Genomic DNA, 23,433 nt, shown 5'->3' on the forward strand with positions numbered 1-23,433 from the left:
AAATCCCAGTTCATAATTACGAAATTATGGGGTGGTAGGCAGGGTGGTGTCATGGCAAAGACTTGTGGTTTAACCCACATAGCTGATGGCTCAACTCTTGTCCTACCCTCCTTGTGTGACCTTAAGCAGGACCTAGGGTTGCCACCCGTCCTTTAAAATACGGAATCGTCCAGTATTTGAGAATGAAATTGCGCTTGGCCCCCAAGGGATGTGGCCCCCACTGCAGTATGCGTCCCTTATTTTTTTGTATTAAAAGTGGTAACCCTAGCAGGACCCTTAACCTTTCTGTGTTCCAAATGTAAAAAATATCAGCAACCATTTGTAATACACCTTGAGCAGCTAAGTTGCCTCAGATAAAGGTATTAGCTAAATACAAAATAATAATAACAATGTCTTTAAAGTTCTCAGATCATTCATAGTGTTGTCTGCTTGTGACCTCTGCCCAAGCTAAATCTCAGACCAAATGGACTTTATGTGGCAATAAGTGTGGGCCAGCCTGCTGACCAGTGCCCACCACTGTTTTATACAGTAACATATACTGTGGCCAAATTTTGGAAGAATATAAAAGGATTCAAATTTAAAACAGCCTTAACTACCCTTGATATTTTTACATCTATTATTTCCAGTTTCTTAGCATGACTGTGTGAATCAGTCAGTCATTTTCTAAACCACTTTGCCCTGAACAGGGTTGCAGTGGGCACCCTAATTCCAGACTGTTACTGAGAACACAGAGGTAGAATGCTAGCATTGTTGCTGCATAGACCTCCAGCTTTGTATTCACATTCTGGCTTGATTCCTGTGTGTATGTGTGTGTGTGTGTGTTTGGTGTGTGTGTGTGTGTTTGTGGGGTGTGTTGGCAGTCTTTATGTCTGTCTGGATTTTCCTCCCACATCCGTATGACCTTGGAAGACTCAGGTGTGGCGTAATACCTACGCTGAAAGTGCCAAGTCATTCTGATTCTCATTCACGTGCCAACTGTTTTCATTGTTAAGTTTTACGAGGCACTACCTTCAGAACAGGATTCGTGCAGGTGATGACATCAAATATGCAATTCTGCATGACTTGACAAAACCACCATTGCTTGGAGGCACATTGTACTTCCTGGACACGTCACGTGACTCGGCATAAGCTGCCTTTGTGGCCTGCTGCCATTTCTGTTCCCTTCTCAGTTGACCGAGTGCAGCTGGTGCGAGCTGCAGCTTCAGGACATGCGCATCCCCATTTCTGTTTGCAGCGGCCACACTCTGATAGTGCATCCTCGTTTCTGATTGCAGCAGCTACACTCCGAATTGTATTCTACAGCAGCCATGATCAGATGTTTAATGAAAGCCACCGGAGACGTGTCCAGGCAACTGAGTCAACATCTGAGAACGTCAGAGAGATCATTGTGTACCAAAGCCACAGGAAACAATGGGCTGACCAGACCTCAGTCTACCGGTAAGCAGTCCAAAGATGAGTGGGGTACCGCGGCTCCCACCCACCTCCCCGTCAATCGTCTCTCTTTTAGGGCTACTGCACAGTGAAGGTTAGATATGTGTGCTTCTAAAGGTACTTATTGATAAAATAACAGCTCAGTCTCCAAAATGACAAATTATGAACATCGATAGATGTAATATGGAATAATGAACCAATTTATTATCATAACCGGTTTAATCTACTAGGATCTTAGCGCGCAATGCACGAGCCAACCCTGAAGGTGGCACACGTCCATGGGCACGTTTACGCACAAGCCATCACATGAATTCATATTGAGCCAGTTTACAGTTGTCGGTTAAACTGGCCTGCTAGTCTTTGCAAATTGGGAAAAATTGAGAACCATAAATAAACCATAAAGGCAGAATATATGAAATCCACGAAGTAGACCAAGATACCCCTGGGACCACAAGGCAGCAGTTCTGCTGCATTTACTTCAGCATCAATAAAGTGTCTGCCTTTTATATATCTCTATTGATCTTTTTGTATAGTGTCTTTCATATCTATCAATAACCTCCTATATTAATTTAAGTGTGCAATATGTTTATTATTTACGTGGGTAAAGTTTATCATGTTAGCCATCCATCCATCCATCCATCCATTATCCAACCTGCTATATCCTAACTACAGGGTCATGGGGGTCTGCTGGAGCCAATCCCTGCCAACACAGGATGTAAGGCAGGAAACAGACCCCAGGCAGGGCTCCAGCCCACCGCAGGGCACACAGACACACACACCAAGCACACACTAGGGACAATTTAGGATCGCCAATGCACCTAACCTGCATATCTTTGGACTGTGGGAGGAAACCCACACAGACACGGGGAGAACATGCAAACTCCACGCAGGAAGGACACGGGAAGCAAACCCGGGTCTCCTAACTGAGAGGCAGCAATGCTACCACTGCACCACTGTGCAGTATATGTTATAATAAAGTTTTTTTTTTTAACTGTTTGGAGTTGCTAGAGATCTGTAGTGCTGGGGAAGGAGTTTCAAGTTTGTTTTTTTTTTTGTTTACAATTGTGAACACTTAAACCGTGTATAGAAGAAAGGGAGCTGAGGTTTTTTTCTTAGCTAACAAATGCTATATGAATGCTAATATTTCTGTTTTTTTATGTCAACATCTGATTCAATAAAGATGTTTAAAAAATACAATTTTATAGAGCCTTTCCTATCTCTCTCTGTCCCCTATAGTGACTTTCATATCTATCTGGGTCAATTCACATGAAATCAACAGAAGCCTTTCAGATAAATTATCTTTGACTGGCTTTGTACTTTATGGAAATAATGTTTCTGTACCCCAAAACTGATGTGTGTCAAGTTTTAGTGTTCTGTTTTCATTATTTTCTGAGAAGCTTTAAAAAGTGGCATGGCTTTAATGTGATTGAAAACAATGAGTGCTAATAAAAATGACAACATTCCCTAAGCTGCGGTGGGCTGGCGCCCAGCCCGGAGTTTGATTCCTACCTTGCGCCCTGTGTTGGCTGGGATTGGGTCCAGCAGTGACCCTGTAGTTAGGATATAGCGAGTTGGATAATGGATGGATGGATGGATTGATGGGTATTCCCTTTAAACTTAATGCCAGGCTCATGACATTTTCAGGGATTGTCTTTTATTATTAGATTTCTTTAACTTCTAAACTAGTTGGTCCACAGTGGCATATTTTATAAATTATTGCTTGCTGAAAATGGTATAGAAAGATTTTCTCTTGTGCCGTGGAGCAACTTTAGCCTTGCATAGCTCCACAGCACAAGAGAAAATCTTTTTATACCATTTTCATGTTTGATAGGTATTAGGGTGTACACATTCGTTCTGTGACCAAGCACATTTGTCCGCATATAAATCCGCAAAGTATAGTTCATTTGACTAGTGTGATCGCTCCATGCCGGCTTGGCCTGCTTGGAAGTGGTGGGTCCGAGCACGGTTCAGTAGCATTGGGAAATACTGTGATGGCTAAATGTGCCCGAGCATCGAAAACAGACATGGTGTCAATGATGCAACAATTCAAATATTGAATGAAATGAGAATCGCACTTTTATCTTTTGAGATAAAAACAGGTTTTAATTCTCACCTTACACATGAATGTGAATTATAGTTGTCAAGAAAAGCTGCAAATTCCTCCCTTAATGTCATTTGTCTCCATAAAAATCTTCTCGTATGTGTAGCATGATTAACAGCAAAACACTGCACTGCACGCTCCATAAATCTGTAAGAGGGTAGAGTGTTATCCTGCCCTACATGACTCCAAAACAACCACAAAATAAGTAAAATCATTTTGACATGCATGTCCTCACAGTGTGTTGGGATCTTGTGTGCCCAAGCCCAGAACGTTAAGCGCAGTGAGAGTGCAGGCCAGTGGGGGAGAATCACACTTGGGCACAGTATGGAACAAATGTGCCTAGTGTGAGTACACGTTTACTCATGGTGTAGTTCATCTGAAAGAATCAAACCTTTTGATTTCTGAGGCATTATAAAAGGAAAAAAATCATTTTATGTCTATATTTCAAATTCATATTGGCCAGTTTGCCATAAAAAGAAATATACCCTGGACAGAGCATGATTTAATTACAAATGCACAAAATATGAAGTTGGTACCTTGAACCAAAGTATATTGAGTAAGGTATCAAACACGTCATGTTTTACTACAAAGAGAAATGCAAAGTAGATAGGCATCAAATCAAGGTTGCTTTACTTAGTCACGATTATACAAGAAAACATGAAATTTGCCTTCTCAGTTGCATCTAATAACCAGACAGAAAGAAATGAAACAAAACAAATAGAGACAAGTTTTATATGTGTTTTATATCTAAATAGTCGATTGTTTTTTTCAGCTATATTCTGCTAAACCCAGTTCTGTAATCAAAACAAACTGCAAAGAAATAGTGTCAACTTTAAGACTTTGAACAATGCACAGATGCCTTTTTTTCACATCGTTTGGAACTTTATATTGCCTGCCTATTGGTGTAAGTGATGCCTCAGTGACATTATGGATATGCACGAAAGGTATCTGCTCTCTTGGGCCAAGAGGAGCCATGAGGATGCATAAATATTACTTGGCCATCTTGTTACTTATTTGATGTTACACTAATGATGGCTGTTCCCACCGTTGGTTATAGACAGACACAGCATATTTCCTAGGAATTATACTGTATCTATGAGACAGACTCCTGATTTCACAATAGTTTGGACCATTTCTTTTGGATGAATCCCACTCAGATCCACAATGAAACTAGGAGCACCTGACACCCCACTGACCAGCAGATGGTTTGGCAGGAGTGGAACGAATGAGTGGTTGTCTCGCATTACAGGAATGGTGGCTGACCTACAAAATCCCTGCTGTGGATTTTTTCTCCACTCTGTAACACTTCCTCTTTACAAACCCAGGTGAAATGGATGAGCCTCAATAGTCAGTTCAAGGTACCAACTTAATATTTTATGCATTTTCTACTTAAATCATGCTCTTTCCAGTCATATAATCCTTTTTATGGTGGGTTTTGCAGTACATGGGCAATATGCATTTGAATTATAAGCATGAAATGATTTTTTTTTTCATTTTTAATGCCTCATAAATCAGAAAGTTTGATTTCTTTCAAACAGGCACCTAGCTGCTAAATAAGAACTAAAACACAAGTAATACTTCTCAAAATCTGAAAGATCTGATTTGATTTAGTGTGGAGATCTAGAGGGCTAAAGTTGCACTAAAGCACAAAAGAATTCTTTATGCACTTTTCAGCAAGGCATAAACAGGCAAATATGTAACTGTGGACCAATTATTTTAAACATTGAAGACATCTAATACTAGATAACAATCTCTGAAATTTACATGCATCAAGCATTAACTGTTGAAATGTTATGACCTACAGAATATTGTGATTTGTTTAGTAACACTCATCTTTTCAATAAAATTAGGGCCACATTTAATTTTAAATCTTCAGAAACTACAGAACAACCTAAATTACTGAACTGCTAAACTACTGAACAGCCTAAATGTTTCACACCAGTTATTGGGTAAAATGACATTATTGACAGCATGTATGAAGCAAATCAGAAATAGTTGATCAGGAACGTATTGTAAAATCTGTTGGTTTGACATGGGTTGACTATCTATCTATCTGTCTATTAGTATATTGTGCCTTTCTCTATCCATTTTTCTATCTGTCTATACAATATGTTGGTCTGACACAGATTGGCTCGTCTACCTATCTATCGTAGTGGAGTTGACCTTGGCAGCACTGGGATCAAGGCAGATACCAACTCTGTCTGGGATGCCTGTCCATCACAAGGCACACTCACTCTCTCACTCAGGTTGGCCGAATCTAGAATTGCACTTAAAAGTAACACATGTGTCTTTCGGAGGTTGGGGAGAATCAAGAAGGTCCAGGGGAAAACCCATGAAGACATAGGGAGAACCTGCAAACTCCACTCAGAAAGCATTCTGGCCAGGATTGCCTAGCTGTAAGGCAATACCCTATCACAATGCCTCCCAAAGTAAAAAATTACCATCTTCTTGTCCCATGTATTTAATAGCTAATAATGTGGTCTTTCATCACCCATCCATTTTCTGGGCCCAATTATTTCAGTGGTGTCACAGTTGGATGGAGGCTATTATAGCAGCATTGTGCCTAAAGCAGGAGATAAGAGAAGGTAACGTGCATACCCACAGGGCCAGTTCATAGTTTAGCCAACATACTTGACTTGTATTTGGGATTTTGGCCAAAACTGAAGCACATAAAGAAAGCCTAAATATTCACTTGTAGATTCTCCACAGACAGTGAGCGGAGCAAGATTTGAATCCAGTCTATTGGTGCTAACTATTGCCCTTACCCAATGTTGTGTATTATTTATTTCTTCTAAAATAAAATGATACCAATTGTTGACTTATTTTTTAATGTATTGTTAGAAAACAGTGTATTTCTATGGGTTATTTATTTATATAATTATTTCCTCCTTCACAGAAAACCATACCCAACAGCAAATTTAATATTTCAAATACCGAGAACACTTTGAAAGTAACCGAAGGCAGGTTTGATGCTACATTCAAAGTTGTGTTTCAATTGTGCTTGCAGTTCAAAGAAGCTCACTGAAACATGCAAGGAAAGGTGACTTTGAGGAAACATCTGATGATTTTATAAAAAAAAAAAAATGTGATAGGATCAAGGTCCTTTCACAGAGATGTTTCCTGTTGGCATTTTAGCAGTGACAGTTGGAGTCAGTGCATACGGCAGGTGATTTGTTTTTAGGCCAAATGTAAATGACCTCTGAAGGCACAGGAATGCCATCCACATAACCACAGATTCCTTTAGCTTTTATCTTGAAAATCTCAGTTTTAGATTTAGAGCTGAGCAGAAGATAACAGGCAGTCATGCCAAGTTTTAGATTATGTTTTGTTCATATTAGTTTGGTATCAAGTTTTAAAATGCAAAATAAAAATGCAATGACCAATAAAGCTAGAAAAGGCAAATTAATACAGTATGTCAACTTTCTTTTTAATGTTTTGGTGCCTAACATGTGCTTGGTTAATTAACTGTGTGTGTGTGAGAACCTTATAATGGACTGGGATTCAGGATTGAATCTCTCTTTTTAGTTGATGCTGCCAGGATAGGGCACAACCCCAGAATTGGGCAAAGTGGGCACAGAAAATGGAGATGCGGTCTCTAATGGGAATACAACTGACACACTAACTAGCTGTCCAGTTATTCTCTGAGTTTTGGACAGTCAAATATGTTTAGTAAAGAGTTCCAGAATGGTGTGAAGTCATATTTAGTTTAATATGAGTGATTCATCAAGAAGTTGGTCCACCACAGATGTCATTTTGTTGTTTACAAAGTTAGCTGTTCATTGCATGCACGGATTTGCTCAAAGTGTTTGTTCATAATGTGTACATGATAAGGTTCCACATACTGTAGATGCCAGATTGCAGGTCCGTTAAAACATAAACACAGCAGATATGCAGCCATAAAGTTCACTGATCATTTTTATTTGTGAGTCCATTTCCATAAATGTTTTACTACTTTAATGCTTTTTACATTATGTCTAATAATAAAACATTAGGTTTATCTGGCATTGTTAAATTGGTCCTAATGTGTGTTGTGTGTTCCCCCTGTGATGTACTGGCACCCTTTCCTTTCTAGGGATTGTTCCTGCCCAATGCTTGCTGGAATAGACCCTGCTTGGAATAAGTGGGTTTAAAAATGGATTGCTGATAGATTTACATGGTGTTTAAGTTTTAGGAATATCTGCTTAATTAAATAGGACTTACATTTGTGATAGACAGTCATATAGGTTTGGTTTCTTTTAACGACATAATCATCCATCCTGTTTTAAATTTTGAATATAAAATATTGTAGTTTTGCTTGTTAACCATGTAAGGGCAACACTTAAAAAGCCCTGTAGCAATGAGTAAAACAGCCTGCTAAAGCTTCATTTACTTACACCATTTCTTGTAAATAGCATAGTGAAAGTGCTCAGCTAGCAAAACGTTACTATTCCCTATTCAAGAGTCAAGAGTTACCAGGGCATAGCCAGCAACCTGAGGGCACAGGGCATCCTGAAGTCCTGCACAAGGCCTGAAGGGCAATTAGAGTAACAGACAGGGACTAAGGATGGCGTCACATTATATGACTTCCCATGGTTTTCAGTCATGGCCTTCATTTACGTAATCTTAAGAAAATCAAGCAAATTAAAGACATCCAGTTACATTCTGTGGGCTGGTGCAACACCTCCAATAGCTCAGTCAGAGCACTGTACAACACTTTCTGGCCTGCATTTGAAAATGAAGCAGTTTTAACTTTATTGTAGCAAGTCACTACTAAAGCAACTTTTAGTTGTTGGGTATATCAAACGATATCAAATGATATTAAACGGTATTTTCAATTTACACGACTGAAACTCTCTGGGCATGTCAAATTTAACAAGTACTCACTGACCATCCAGCAGAGTTGAACTCACCACTTTTTGTGACTGCCAGTAACTTTCTGGCTGATGGGGCTGGGGCTGTATAAAGGGTTAACAGGTACGACAAGTTCAGTCTTGGCTCTTTTCTTTTATTCCATTCTGTCATGGTGCATAAAACAGAAGACATCAGATAGGCTAACTTCTGTTTGTGAAGTTCAAAACACTTGAGTTCCTTAATCCTCAATGAATTATATGCATTGTACATTATATGCATACTGAGCCTGCCGCTACATCTACTAACAATCAACAGGTCAAAAATAAAAGTAAACCTAAATAAAGAATCAAAACTGAATTATACAGGTTTCAGAACCTTAAAATCATAACACTGTGCATACCGAGTCACTGATCCCTTGGCTTTATGTGAAATTTCCCCATAGGACAGCGCTACAATTTTAAGGGCTCTAATTATTCATCTGTATTCCTTTATTAACTGCCTTTTCTCCACCTATATGATAGCAATGTACTGTGCAGTATTGTATTAATAATGTTTTAGAAGGTGTTGCAGCACAGTCTATTCCAGGACTGCTTTTATACAAACAGAGGGCTTGTAAGTAATCAACAAAAGTTGAGACCCTTGTAGGAATTGTTTGCATTGACTTTCAAGGGTTAGTTAACGTTCATTGCTGCAGAAAAGCTGTAAGTTGTTAACCTGATGTTACTGTTTAGGGACCTGACCTAATCCGTGTTAAGTACATACAGTATCCGTGTCCTGTGTCTCCAAGCAAAAGACATCTTCTCAGTAGTCAAAATGAAAATTCACCTTAAAGCTCTTATCAACCGATGCACTACTTTCTGTGGTTTAAACCACATGTAAACTTTCTTACCTTTTCGAACGCCTGGAAATGTACAGGACATAACCAAAATTCAAAGAGGAATTGCTAGTTCAGCCTTTAAGCATTTCTTTAAATTTGTTTTGCAGTTCTTACACTCTTATTTTTTCCAACATAGGTAGTGACAACTAGATCCAGTTGTAGTTCTAACAAGTATCTTATCCATGTATATATCCAGGATATTTCCAAGCAACATCTCCTTGTGGTCCTCCTTTTTGGTGGCGCACCCTGCTTTTCAGTTCCCCATATAATCGATTTTAATACTACGGTGTCTTCCTTCTTTCTTAGACAGGACCTTCTGGAAGTTCTCAGACCTGTCTGTTACTACAGAGGCGTAACAATTATCATCCATTACTGAGCCATGATGAGTTGCTTACATATTGTAATTGCTGTTTGGAGTTGTATAAGAAACTTGAGTGAGGAAGGCAACTTTACCACAAGTGAAAAATTAGAAATTTCATTACTTCTTGAAAAAAATAACTTTTAACAATAGGAAGATGCTTCTCAGCAGACTGTGAAAGACAAAAAATAATCTTATTAGTTTCATACTAGTCACTACAGCTTGTAAGGACAGTGTAACTGTGGGTACCTAAAAAATGTGTGACCAGAATGGTCAGATAAAAATGTACAAGTCTGGGAAAAAATGGGCAGTTTATAGTATTGTATATGTTTACTGCTACTGTAAATTATATTACCTTAATTCATGTCCCCTTTTATCTTATTGTCTTTTCAAGGACAAAGCTCAGCTTTCAACTTCAAAGGACTAAATCCATCTTCATTTGATAAAAAAATGTTGCTGTGGGCTGGGCGCTTCAAAAAGGAAGAAGAAATACCTGAAATAATCTCGTAAGTTGTTTTTATACATAGATGAATATTAAAGGCACTGTTATAGATACAGTATATAGATAAAAAGGCACTATAAGAAGACAGATATGAAAAACACTCTGTAATAGATAGTAAGGGCACTGTATTTTAGATACTGTATATAGATAGATAAGAAAGACACTATTTGATAAGATAGATAGTAAAGGAACTATATTGTAGATGGATTGATAGTAAAGGGGCTGTATTCTGGACAGATTGATATATAGGCATGCATGCTTATGAAAATTGTATAAAAGTATTTGTGCATTCTTTTTATAATACAACAATTTCTTCAGTGGACCCACCACCTGCAAGAGAGGCCATAGGGGTCGGGTGCAATCTCTGGCGGTCCAACCCTCAGTTGCCGAAACTGGCTCTTAGGACATGGAATATTACCTCTTTGTGGGGAAGGAGCCTGAACTGGTGCGAGAGGTTGAGAAGTACCGGCTAGATATAGTTGGGCTCACCTCTATGCACGGTCTGGGCTCTGGAACCATTCTTCTTGACAGAGGCTGGACTTTGTTCCACTCTGGAGTTGCTGTGGGTGAGAGGCGTCAGGCAGGGGTGGGCTTGCTTATGGCCCCCCGGCTTGAGGCCTGCACAATGGGGTTCTCCCCATTGGATTAGAGGGTTGCTTCTCTTCTAGTTGGGGGAAGGACTCTGACTGTTGTTTGGGCTTATGCACAGCGTACCCAGCCTTCTTGGAGTACCTAGAAGAAGCGCTGCAAGGCGCAGCTCCTTGGGAGTCTATCGTCCTGCTGGTAGACTTAAATGCTCAAGTCAACAACGACAGTTTAACCTGGAGAGGTGTGATTGGGAAGAACGGCCTCCCTGATCTAAACTCGAGTGGTGTTCAGTTGTTGGACTTCTGTGCAGGCCATGGATTGTCCATAAGGAACACCATGTTCGTGCATAATGGTGACCATAAGTGCACTTCATAATCGTGTCATCGGATCTGTGACCTTATGTCTTGGAGACTCAGGTGAAGAGACAGGCTGAGCTGTCAAATGATCACCACCTGTTGGTAAGTTGGATCAGATGGCGGGAGAGGCTGCTGGACAGACCGGGCAGACCAAAACATATACTGAGGGTCAGCTTGGAACGTCTGGCAGAGGAACCGGTCAGAAAGATCTTTACCTGGCATCTCCGGCAGAACTTCAACCTCATTTCAAGGGAGGCGAAGGACATTGAGTCTGAATGGGCCATGTTCCAAGCCTCCATTGTCGAAGCAGCAGAATGGAGCTGTGGTCGCAAGGTGTGCCTCCCATTGTGGCAATCCACAAACCGGTGGTGGACACCTAAGGTTCAAGAGGCCACCAAGTTGTAGAAAGAGTCCAATCGGGTCTTGTTGACCAGTGGGACTCCAGAGGCAGCTGAGGGGTATCGGCAGGCCTAGCATGTGGCGGCATTGGCTGTTGCAGAGGCAAAAACTCGGGCATTGGAGGAGTTTGGGGAAGACATGGAAAACAACTTTCGGTTTGCACAGAAAAGGTTCTGGAAAACCGTCAGGTGCCTCAGGAGGGGAAAGCGGTGCTCCACAAACACTGTATACAGTGAAGATAGGGCCCTGCTGACTTCAACTGCAGACATTATTGACTGGTGGAAGGAATACTTCGAGGATCTTCTCAATCCCACCAGCATGTCTTCCTTAGAGGAAGTAGAGCTGGAGGACTCCAGGGGGGGCCTGTCCATATCAGAGGCCGAGATCACTGAGGTAGTTAAAAAACTCCAAGGTGGCGCTGCCCCTGGGGTGGACGAGGTTCACCCTGGGTTCCTCATGGCTCTGGATGTTGCGAGGCTGTTCTGGTTGACACGTCTCTGCAACATCGCATGGGCATTGGGGGCAGTGCCTCTGGATTGGCAACCCCGGGTAGTGGTCCCCCTTTTTAAGAAGGGTGAGCGGAGGATGTGTTCCAACTACAGGGGGATCACACTCCTCAGCCTCCCCGGTAAGGTCTATTCAGGGGTGTTGGAAAAGACAGTTCAGTCGATGGTCAAATCTCCGATTCAAGAGGAAAAATGCAGATTTTGTCCCGGCCGTGGAACACACGTGTGTTTTGTGGATTTGGAGAAGGGATTTGACCGTGTCCCTCAAAGCATCCTGTGGGGTGTGCTCCAAGAGTACGGGGTACAAGGCTCGTTGTTACGAGCTATTCAGTCACTATACAGGAGGAGCAGGAGCTTGGTCCGCATTACCGGTAATAAGTCCTGTTGAGGTTGGACTCCGCCAGGGCTGCCCTTTATCACCGATTCTGTTCATAACTTTTATGTACAGAATTTCTAGGCACAGCCAAGGAGCAGAGGGAGTCAGGTTCGGTGACCTCAGAATGTTGTCTCTGCTATTTGTGGATGACGTGATTCTGTTGGTTTCATCAAACAGTGACATCCAGCTCTCACTGGAGCGGTTTGCAGCCAAGTGTGAATTGGCGGGGATGAGAGTCAGCTCCTCTAAATCTGAGGCCATGGTTCTCAGCCAGACAGACGGATCGGTGCGGAATCTGCAGTAATGCGGGCTCTGCAACGGTCCATCGTGGTGAAGAGAGAGCTGAGCCAAAAGGCGAGGCTGTCGATTTACCAGTCGATCTACATTCCTACCTTCATCTATGGCCACGAGCTTTAGGTAATGACCAAAAGAGCAAGATCGCGGATACAAGCGGCCGAAATGAGTTTTCTCTGCAGGGTGGCTGGACTTTCCATTAGAGATAGGGTGAGGAGTTCAGTCATCCAGGAGAAACTCGGAGTAGAGTCGCTGCTTCTCCGCATAGAGAGGAGTCTGTTGAGGTGGTTCGGGCATCTGGTCAGGATGCCCCCTGGATGCCTCCCTCGGGGTATGTTCCGGTCATACCCCACTGGGAGAAGGCCACAGGGCAGACCCAGGACACACTGGAGGGATTATATTTCCCGGCTGGCCTGGGAATGCCTCGGGGTCCTGCCAGAGGAGCTGGAGGAGGTGGCCGGGGAGAGGGATGTCTGGGTTTCCATGCTTAGGCTGCTGCCCCCGTGACCCGACCTCGGATAAGCAGTGGATGATGGATAGATGGATGTATTTTTAACAAAAACATTGCTGTCTACATTTTGTTTCTGTTTATTTAGCCATGAGATATTGCATGCTGCAAGAAATAAAATAAGAATCAAGATTGCCTATGGAATGATAGGCCTTTTAATAGCTGCTTGTGTGGCCATGATCATATCAGGAAAAAATGTGAGTAAAGATCCCTGAACTGTTTAATATTTAAGCTTGAATCTGTGCTAAAATCATTTAACTTAATTGCAACTGATATTTAAATTGTTTTTTAAAAACTTGGAATTGAAAGTGAGTCGTCTGATTTGATAAACGCTTCAGAACTGAAATGTATCATGAAACATAAGTATTACTTGCCAATTTTTGAAATGAATGCTGTAATTTTTATTTGGAGTACCTAACTGTGGAAATGCTATTTGCTATTATTATAATAAGGTGGAAGGCATATTTATAAATAGGAGATATCATTCATGTATCTTTGCTACATGAGTATACAGCACACTAGATGTCTCAAAAGAGGCACAGGCATTTCTTTACACTGTAGATTCCTATATCATGTCATTACAGTTGACCTTAATTTACCCCATGAGCTCTATATTGTATGCATATATCAGAGCAAATCAAACTGATGCTCTTGATGCCAGTTTTGAGCATCTCTATGACAGCAGTTACACTTCAGAATATTTATTATTCATTTGATTACTTTTTCTTTCGGCTGCTCCTGTTAGGGGTCACCACAGCGGATCATCTTCTTCCATATCTTCCTGTCTTCTTCATCTTGCTCTGTTACACCCATCACCTCCATGTCCTCTCTCATCACATCCATAAACCTTCTCTTAGGCCTTCCTCTTTTCCTCTTTTCTGGCAGCTCTATCCTTAACATCCTTCTCCCAATATACCCAGCATCTCTCCCCTGCACATGTCCAAGCCAACACAATCTCGCCTCTCTGAGTTTGTCTCCCAAACATCCAACCTGAGCTGACCCTCTAATGTTCTCATTTCTAATCCTATCCATCCTTGTCACACCCAGTGCAAATCTTAACATCTTTAACTCTGCCACCTCCAGCTCTGTCTCCTGGTTTTTGGTCAGTGCTGCTGTCTCCAATCCATCCATGATTTGTTATTAACAAATAATAATAATAACAAATAGTAATATAATAACTTAATTTATTACTCAATTGACTGCTGCTGTCAAAGACAACACCAACAGTGTGATTCTTTGATTTACCATGTATGGCTAATTTTGAAGTCTTGTAGAAAATACAAACTACTTATTTAAACAAACATGTCATAATTTGCAAAAACACTAGGGGAATGAGGAAACAAATGCTTTTGTGGTATAAATAATAAATGATATCACTTCAGGGAGAGTATGAATCCATCATAAAAAACAATATTTTCCAAAAAAGAACAAAATGAAAAGACAAACAGATTGACTTATACACAAAAACAGTAATAAAAATAAATGATTAAAAATAATATAACATCAAAATTAAGAAAGACCAAAAATACAGACTGAAAGAAATACTAGAATCTGAAACTAAGAATTAAAAGTTTCTAAACATTCAAGAAGCTAAAAAAATTAAGGGGGAATTATAAGATACAGCAATTTTTTTTTCAGTACTATTCCATTAAAAGGGCAAAACAGAAAAAATTGAAGACAATTTAAAAATCTACAGAAACACAAGACAAATTATTGACAGTGAGCAGGAAATACCAAATTAATTAAATAAATACAGTTTTTACAGAAAATATTATATGGAATACAAGGATAAAAATGGGCTTTGTGTTTAAAAAATTTAATTAGAAAATTCAGTTGTTGCTCAGGCACTAAGTGATTTAAAGATGGTCAAAAGATGATATTTGTAAATATTTAACACAAATATTTCATTAATCATATCAGAAGGTATTGTAAATCCATTATTAAGTAACATCTGTACCTTCCATGTTTTGATGTACTTCATCACAAGTACTTCATGTATTCATTTTTATCTTTGTTTTGTTAATATTTTTAGAGCACTCTTTCCCCTGACCACCTCCATTTTATGGTTTTTTCTTCAATGGTTGTAGCCATGTTCTCATTTATAACATCTTAGCATTGCTATAATATCAACTTTAACAGCATGCTGTCAGACTTCATTGCGGCACCATTTTAAAAGATTTTGACATGTGTGCTGATTAGTGATGAGCGAGCACCAAAGTGTTCGGGTGTTCGGTCCGAACACACCGCGATGTTTGTGTGCTCTACTGAGCACCCGAGTATAATGTAAGTCAATGGGAGACAACCAGGCACCCCCTCCTCTGAAGAGGGGTGCATGCCTGGTCCATTGGAAAAGGTCAGAAAGTGACAGAAACACCACCCAAATGGACTGGGAATAGCATGGGGACGATGTCTGGATGCATCTTGGACTCCCAAGTCGCTGCTGGGAACCAGTTTGTCCCCCAAAAAAATCAATTTTACAGGAAAAATGACACTCTAAAACATTATATGCCAGTGCCTGCAGGTGAGCTGAGGCTCTAAAATATTATATGATAGTGCCTGCATATATAGCACACAATGACGTGTTCCGGCCAGCCAATCACTGTAATGCCAGCACCTGACATGGCTACTGGCATTACAGTGAGGGCAGTACTTACCTGCCCCTTGATTGGCTGTCTCCAACCCACGCAATGTGCGGGGCGGAGACTCGAGCATGGTGCTACTCGAACAAGCACCACATGTGCTCGTGCGCCATGCTCAAGTCTCCATGTTCGGCCGAGCATGCTCACTCATCACTAGTGCTGATGTGTTACTAGCTTTGAATCAGATTTATTAATGAGGTAGGGTAGGGACATCAAACTATGGATTACCCTTCTGACTTGGACTTTTGGATTTCCATTTTAATTGTGATGCTCAGTTGCTTGTCTTCACTGGTACTGTCCCTACCTGATTTTTTTTTAACTTCACCCTAATGACCTTTATTTCCCAGTTCTAATACATTTCTGTATCCTTTCAACTGTTCTCTGTAACAGTCATAACACACATGAAAAGTACCTGATATCAGGAAACTTGCAAATATCTTGTCAATCAACAAAAAGATAGACAAAATGCAAAATGCATAATTTTAGAACAACAAGCCTTACTTAACCCTACTTAAACGGTGATTCAATGGGAAACAAAACAAATGTAGTTTTTTTTTCCTCCTCTTTGCTTGATCAGCTGCTGGCTTGCTGCTGCTGCCGTGCCGTGTGATCTGCTCTTCACTCACCTACACACCAGCGCTATGTGTCGTTGTGAAGAGGGGGACTGAACGCACCCCAAGGAGATGTGGTCACTCCTCCAAAACCCCTCTTAAATGGTGATACATTTGGAAACAAATAACAGTTTTTTTTTTTTAACTCATCTTTGCTCGATCAGCTGCTGGCTTGCTGCGTGATCTGCATTTTGTGTGGTGCTTCGAACGTTTAAAAGCCTGTACAGCACCTGTCATTTTGTCTCAGTGACTTGTCTCTCTTGTTCCCCAGACATCCTCAAACACTATTCGATCTCTTTTCACTGTTCCTTTATTTCACCATGTAATATTTTCTGTTTGTTTTCGATCTTCTTTCATTTTTTTGAGACTTTCAAATTTTCCTACTTCCATTATCACTAACCTGCTCTGCATGTGTATCATGGGACTTGCTTCCAAAGGTTGCAAGTATGATGTGACTTGTCCGTCTCACGGACCGTGAAAGTGTCTCTCAGTCTCTCTTCAAAAGATCACGTCTCATCACAGGAAGAAAGTCTCGTATCATCACAAGATTTTTTTTTATAATAGAGAGATAATATTCTAAGTAAAAGACAACTTGAGTTTATTAGAGTAAGATCCCACCTTGCAAATCTGTTTTTCTTGAACAGTTAAGCAATGTTGTAAACAAAAGAAAAGCATACAACTAAATTCACTGAGACTTTTAAAATGAGTTCAGAAAGGTTTATCATTTAAGATTAATCCTGAAGCTTAAAGACATTGATATCCATGGTAATGTACAAAACTAGGTTGTAAATTAGTAAATAGTCAGTAGACGGTGTATGGAGTGTAGAGATGAAGAGAACAATATACATGAGGTGTGGACAATGGCAGAGTCCCTCACAGATCTTTCTTGGACCATTCCTTTTTCAAAACTATATTAGATGTTCAATTCGATACAGTCAATACACTTGTAAAATTTCCAGATGACACCAAAATTCAATAGAAACTACATTCTTGAAAATCAGGCTACTCTTATATACACTTTACTGTACAACTTTACGTGTGATGTCAGACTGTGAAAGTTGCTGGGTGCTCATCGTTACTTCCTAAGAAGTTCTCTCCACTGCCATTATTTGTCTTTATGCAGAGGTGCGATGATGTGTATTGTCTCAAATATTTAGTTGTGGCTCATTACTGCCATTATTTTAGAGTGAAAAGCTGGTTTTGCTTGGTAGGTATGAATAAGTAATTGTTTTACTATTTTAGAGTTTCCTTTAGAACATTTCAACACTTACAGTAAGTGCACTTTGACAGAATTTCAGTAAGTTTCACATTTTGGTTAGAAAGTATCTGTTGTTTATAATTTTAACAATAGTCCCTTCCACAATTAAAAGCATCCCTAGTTTATGTTATATATATACTACTGATGAAAAGGGGAGGATAGGTATGTAGTGAAATTTTGCATCACGTAAAAGTACACCATAATAATTCTTTTCTTGTCTCATCTTCATTTCTACTTTTCCTGGTGAGGATTACAGTATGGTGGTGCAGTGGTAGCACCTCCACCTTGCAGTAAGGAGACCAGGGTTTGCATCCTATGTCCTCTTTGCATGGAGATTGCATGTTCTCCCTATGTGTGCATGAATTTCCTCTGGGTGCTCTTGTTTCCTCCCACTGTCCAAGCTAATGCAGGTTATGTGAATTGGTGACACTAAATTGGCCCTAGTCTGTATTTGGTGTGCGTGTGTGTGCAGGGGTGTGTGTGTGTGATTATGTTTGCCCTGCATTGGGCTGGCACCCTGTCCACAGATTGTCCCTGCCTTGCACCCTATGCAAGTGATGGGATAAGCTCCAGCCCCCTGCTGCTCTTCTCAGTATTTAGTGAGCTTTGCAAGTGGTATGCTTAATATTTCTAATAGTTGGAATTACTTTAAAAGTAGTGTGTACTAAAGAAATAATAATAACAGTATATTAATATTGCTGCTCTTGGAATAAGCCCTTCAGGCCTTATGTATTAATTTCAGTGATGCACATAATACAGTCTATAGTGATTCATTTTAAAACTTAATGATTTAAAAATCAAGTGCACTGATGTAGCACTGAACTGGCCAATGTGGTTGAGAACCCAAGCAAACAGGCCAGTAACTGTGTGGTCGTCCATTTTCTGACTTTTGTATTCTCTAATGGGGGGCTCCATTAAAGAGGTGGCGAGTGTGCATGGGTGCCTCTAGCCTTAATTTATGTGGCACCCCTAACAGTGAACTAACAGGAGTGAGGAATTTAAAGTGTAATCCATAATGGTTCCAGTACAGTGATGACATGGCCCACTCCGTGATCTTGAGCATATCACTTAAACTGCCAGTGGTCACACTGTGATGTGAAATCACTCCGGATACAAGCTAAATAAATTGAAGCCATTGGACACCTTTACCAGCACGCCTTTGTTTTACAGGACAGTAGCCTTAACTGTATTGTGAATATTCTTTGATGCCTGGCTTATACCAGTCTATAAAAATTTGGAAAAGTCTGTTTTCTAACTTAGTTTCCAACTTTAGCTTCTTGGAAACTCAGAATTGACAGTATCCTGCTGTAAAGCTTGTTGACACTACATTGAGAAGAGATAAGTTAAAAAATTAAAACATGGTTAATGTCGTTAAATATTTGCTTTTGATATAAAATCTTTTTTTATGAACATGATCTTAATTGTAGCAATATTTTTTTAACTGTAAGTTTAAATATTCATAATGGTTAAACTACACTATATAGAACATGAGCTACCTAAGATCATTCCATTTATCTTTATTATCATAATATTATTTGGTACAGAATCCAAATGAGCAGACTAAATTAACAAATGGAAATTCAGATCTACAGTGCAAAATACTAACAGATATTAGCAGTACAGACTTTATGAACGTCTACAATGAGAAAATTAAAAATATAAGATCCCAGATCTCAGCATCACAGTACAAACCAAATACTAGCTTAGGTGACCCTGTCTCAAATTGCATTCAGCACTTTAGTAATTTTAATCCTGTAACTGAGCAGGAAGTCTTAACTTTAATTTCTAAAATGAAGCCTACTACTTGTTCCTTAGATCCAGTGCCAACAAAACTAGTAAAAAGTACAATGGATGTTTTTGCAGCGCCTATTCTAACCATTATCAATAGTTCATTATTCCATGGCGCAGTACCTGATACACTAAAAGTGTCAGTCATTAAACCATTACTTAAAAAGTCAGACCTAGACCCACAGTCACACCTTACGCATTACAATTTATTTGAGAAATTCCAGTCTGGTCTCTGCACGGGTCAAAGTACAGAAACGGCACTAACATGGGTTGTAAACGACATTCTGATATCCTCTGATGAAGGAAACTCCACTGTAATTATGTTGTTAGAGTTAAGTGCAGCATTCGATAACATTGACCATTCTATTTTACTGCACAGGCTAGAAAATGATGTTGGGCTTACAGGCATTGTGCTCGCTTGGTTTAGTTCTTATTTATCAAATCGATTCCAATATGTACAGAAATGTGCTGACAGTACTCCATCATTATACACAGAAGTGAGATATGGTGTCCCGCAGGGTTCAGTACTGGGACCTTTACTGTTTTCACTTTACATGCTTCCACTGGGATCTCTCATTAGGAAACATAATGTTAATTTTCACTCGTATGCAGATGACACCCAGTTATACCTTTCATTTAGATCAGATAAAGTTTCTCCGTTGTATTTGATTAGTTGTGTTAGTGAATTAAAGGTGTGGATGGATGAGAACTACTTGTCGTTAAACACAGATAAAACAAAGATGTTAGTTCTTGGAGGGAATGATGCTGATCACAACAATATTTTATCGTCATTTAACTCAGTTGGAATCACCATTAAGTTTACTGAATCAGCCAGCAATTTAGGAGTTATCTTTGACTGTAGCATGTCATTTAAAGCGCATATTACATAGTTGTCCAAATAATGTTTCTTCCATCTTAAAAATATTGGGAAATTAAGGCGCTTTATAAATAAACAGAAATCTGAGAAATTAATCATGCATTTATTTCTAGTAGGATTGACTACTGCAATGTGATGTTCACAAGATGTTCAAACTGTTCTTTATACAGCTTCCAGTTAATCCAAAATGCTGCTACAAGAATTATTACAAGGCCAAGAAAGTATGAACACTTAACCTTTACTTAAAAAGTCAGACCTAGACCCACACATACTTAATAATTATAGGACTATTTCAAATTTACACTTTCTCTCTAAAATACTAGAAAAAGTAGTCGCCAATCAGCTTCAATCACACCTTACGCATTACAATTTATTTGAGAAATTCCAGTCTCCTTTTCTTAACTGATTGTCTTTCTGATTTGAATTTATTATGCAGGCGGCGAAGCGGGATGAATCTGTGACCAAATGGAATCTGGATAAAAAGGCATTGTGGAAGGAAGAGTCCCGAAAAGACCAACTAAAAACAAAAGAATAAATCCTCATTCCAAAGCAACACTCTCTATGTATTATAAAGTACTCTAGAACTCAGGAATTATTATTGCTTTATGATTAAAATGATGTACCTTCTACCAGAAATATATGATACAAACCAAAAATGCCTTTGTTGTATATAACACCATTTAGGTGCCCTGTTAAAATGTCAAAAGTAGTTGTTGCCATTAGAACCAAATAGAACCAAGTGCATGTTACTAGTCATATAAATCTATTAATTTATAGTATTAGAAAAACACTACAATTCTGTTCAAAAAAAGAATAGATTGTGAAATTGGGCTGCACCAAAAAAATAAGGTAAATCACTCTGTAATTTTGAAATTCGTTAACTTGTTTCATTCAGGGAGTCTTTGTTTCTTAGTGTAGTTTATTTTTATCCCAGTTCAGTCTTGTTGCCAGTACAGCAAGTAAAGAAAGAAACCTCATATTGGTTGCCAAATCCCCTTTGATAAACTCAAATGTCTGATAGTTATACCAGAACTCTATTATGATCCCACCCAGAACTGCATTTCTATTCTGTAAAATGGGCATTAGAAAATGTCTCAGGGTCACATTCTCGATCTTATTTCATGTGTACATTTTCATCCAGTGGCCCAAAACTGTTGCCTGTGAACCCATCATTTCACTTGATGTGTAAAATTGTGATGGTGGCACACTGGTTAACACTGGTGGCTCACAGATCTGGTGACCTGGGCTTGAAATCTATTTTGTGTTGTTGTCCATATGGGGTCTGCACATTCTCCCCTTGACTGTGTGGCGTTTCCTTCAGGTACTCTTGTTTCCCTATCATGTAGATGAGGCTATCTGTCAAATCTAAATTTGCCCGGTATGTGAGTGGGGTTGTGTGCATGAGTGGGCCCTAAAATGAACTAACACCCCATCCTTCCTTGCATTCAGTGCTGCACAGAGAGGCTCCTACCCCACAATCCTGAATTAGATTAAGCGTGTTAGGGAATGTTATATAATATTTAGTATACTCAATGTTTGGTGTCATTCATTCAAAATTCTTGATTGTTGAATAGATCAGCAACTGGTATGTCTTAGCAATGCTCATTTCACAACACTGCTCAATTCAACTGTGCCTCAGCTGCACTTTAAAAAGTACTGTAGTATACAATGGACTTAGACAAAGCAGAACTAAATATTAACAGCGTCTACGGACTTTTATACGATGAACGTTATAAATTACAATTGGCAGTTGAATTCCTTCAGTTTTGCTTGATTGTTTGATGGCAATCTATTTTTAACACTGTGTAGCTGACATTAATAAAATATGAAGCAATTTTTAAATCAACTAAAGATGTCTATCTGTTTTAAAGTTCTGCTTTATCTTTTGTGTTATAGGATATTAGATATCATTGTAAATATTTCAAGTTTCATCATGTTTAGTTGTCTCAGGTGTTAGCACTGCTGACTCACAGAGCCAGTGTCCAGGGTGCAGGTTTGGCACTAAGTTCTGATCTGAGTTTGCATGTTCTCCCCATGTCTACACGAGGTGTTCTTCAGAAACTTCAGTTTTCCTTCCACATTGTGCCGACATGCAGGTTAGAATGCTTCAGGATTCTTAACTGGCTCCATGCGAGTCTGGATGTGAGCATGAGTGGGTCCTATGAAGAGATGGCACCCCATGGGTTTGAGAATGTGATGTTATATTTCAATAACCTGCGATCATTTGGACATGCGAAGAATTTATTGTAGATCTTAATGTTTAATCACTTATCATTTGAGAAATATTAAACTTACTTTTGATTTTTTTTTACTGTTTATATGGAAGAAGAATTAATGTCCATAATTTACTTTCAAACATAAAGGTATGACAAATCCAAACAAAAATTATTATTTAAAAACTAACTGACAGTTAAAATCTTTGAAGAAATCATTATTTCATGAGGTATTTTATCTAAACTGTGTATAATGTAATCCTGTATATAATGTTGAAACTTTGCTTTGTTTTTTGTTTTTTTTTATCAGTGAGATCCTCTTTTCTGCATATTTTGCTTTTGTGAACCCTTAAATGCACCTTAAATTTCTGCCATCTTTCGTTGTTACAATTTATTTAATGTATGTTTTGCTTCTTTTGTGTTGTATTTTAGTTTGGGTTGTGGTTCTTTCAGTTATTGAGTGTTCCTTTAAGCAGATATTCCAATCTATGCTTCAGTTGTAAGCCATTTTAAACCAGGAATATAAATATTTATAACTGCAGATTAATGTCATATGCTAGATTAATACAGCAAATACCTTTTCTATATTTGTACATATTTTTTATTTTACTTAGAAATAAATCTGAGAGTAAACCCTGATGTGTTTTTGACTCTTCCATGCTACTTGAGCTCTGCTGATATTCTGTAGTCAGATAGCTGGGTGGCATTAGTGGCCATTAATGCGTCTGCTTCATTTGAGGTGTCACCCGTTCCATGGCTGTACTCGGGTTCTAAAAAGCTGGGATCCTGTGGTGGTTTGTTGTGTGGTGGATGCGGCAAAGCACAGTGTCAGTGCATCCTCCTAACCTCACTTCATATTTAGCCAAAAATGTATAACATAAACATAAACTGCAAAGTCTGTCTTGTTCAGATGCCCACTTA

The 23,433-nt window shown here is 39.3% G+C and overlaps 1 protein-coding gene across 1 annotated transcript; it reads left to right on the forward strand.

Annotated features, from left to right (window-relative positions):
- The first annotated feature begins 1,119 nt into the window (after nucleotides 1-1,119).
- Nucleotides 1,120-23,151, forward strand: LOC120537510 (protein FAM162B-like). The gene is made up of 4 exons (XM_039766503.1): nucleotides 1,120-1,437; nucleotides 9,992-10,103; nucleotides 13,215-13,323; nucleotides 20,736-23,151. Exons 1-4 carry the CDS (start codon nucleotides 1,308-1,310, stop codon nucleotides 20,832-20,834), a joined length of 450 nt encoding a protein of 149 aa, XP_039622437.1. The 5' UTR covers nucleotides 1,120-1,307; the 3' UTR covers nucleotides 20,835-23,151.
- The last annotated feature ends 282 nt before the right edge of the window (nucleotides 23,152-23,433 follow it).

The sequence above is a fragment of the Polypterus senegalus genome, chromosome 10 (genome assembly GCF_016835505.1).
Source record: "Polypterus senegalus isolate Bchr_013 chromosome 10, ASM1683550v1, whole genome shotgun sequence".
Classification (NCBI taxonomy): Eukaryota; Metazoa; Chordata; class Cladistia; order Polypteriformes; family Polypteridae; genus Polypterus; species Polypterus senegalus.

Coding starts and splice junctions, on each gene's coding strand:
- LOC120537510 (XM_039766503.1), top strand. CDS start 1,308: ATGATCAGATGTTTAATGAAAGCCACCGGAGACGTGTCCAGGCAACTG. Junction 1,438..9,991: donor GACCAGACCTCAGTCTACCG/GTAAGCAGTCCA, acceptor TGTCTTTTCAAG/GACAAAGCTCAGCTTTCAAC. Junction 10,104..13,214: donor GAAATACCTGAAATAATCTC/GTAAGTTGTTTT, acceptor CTGTTTATTTAG/CCATGAGATATTGCATGCTG.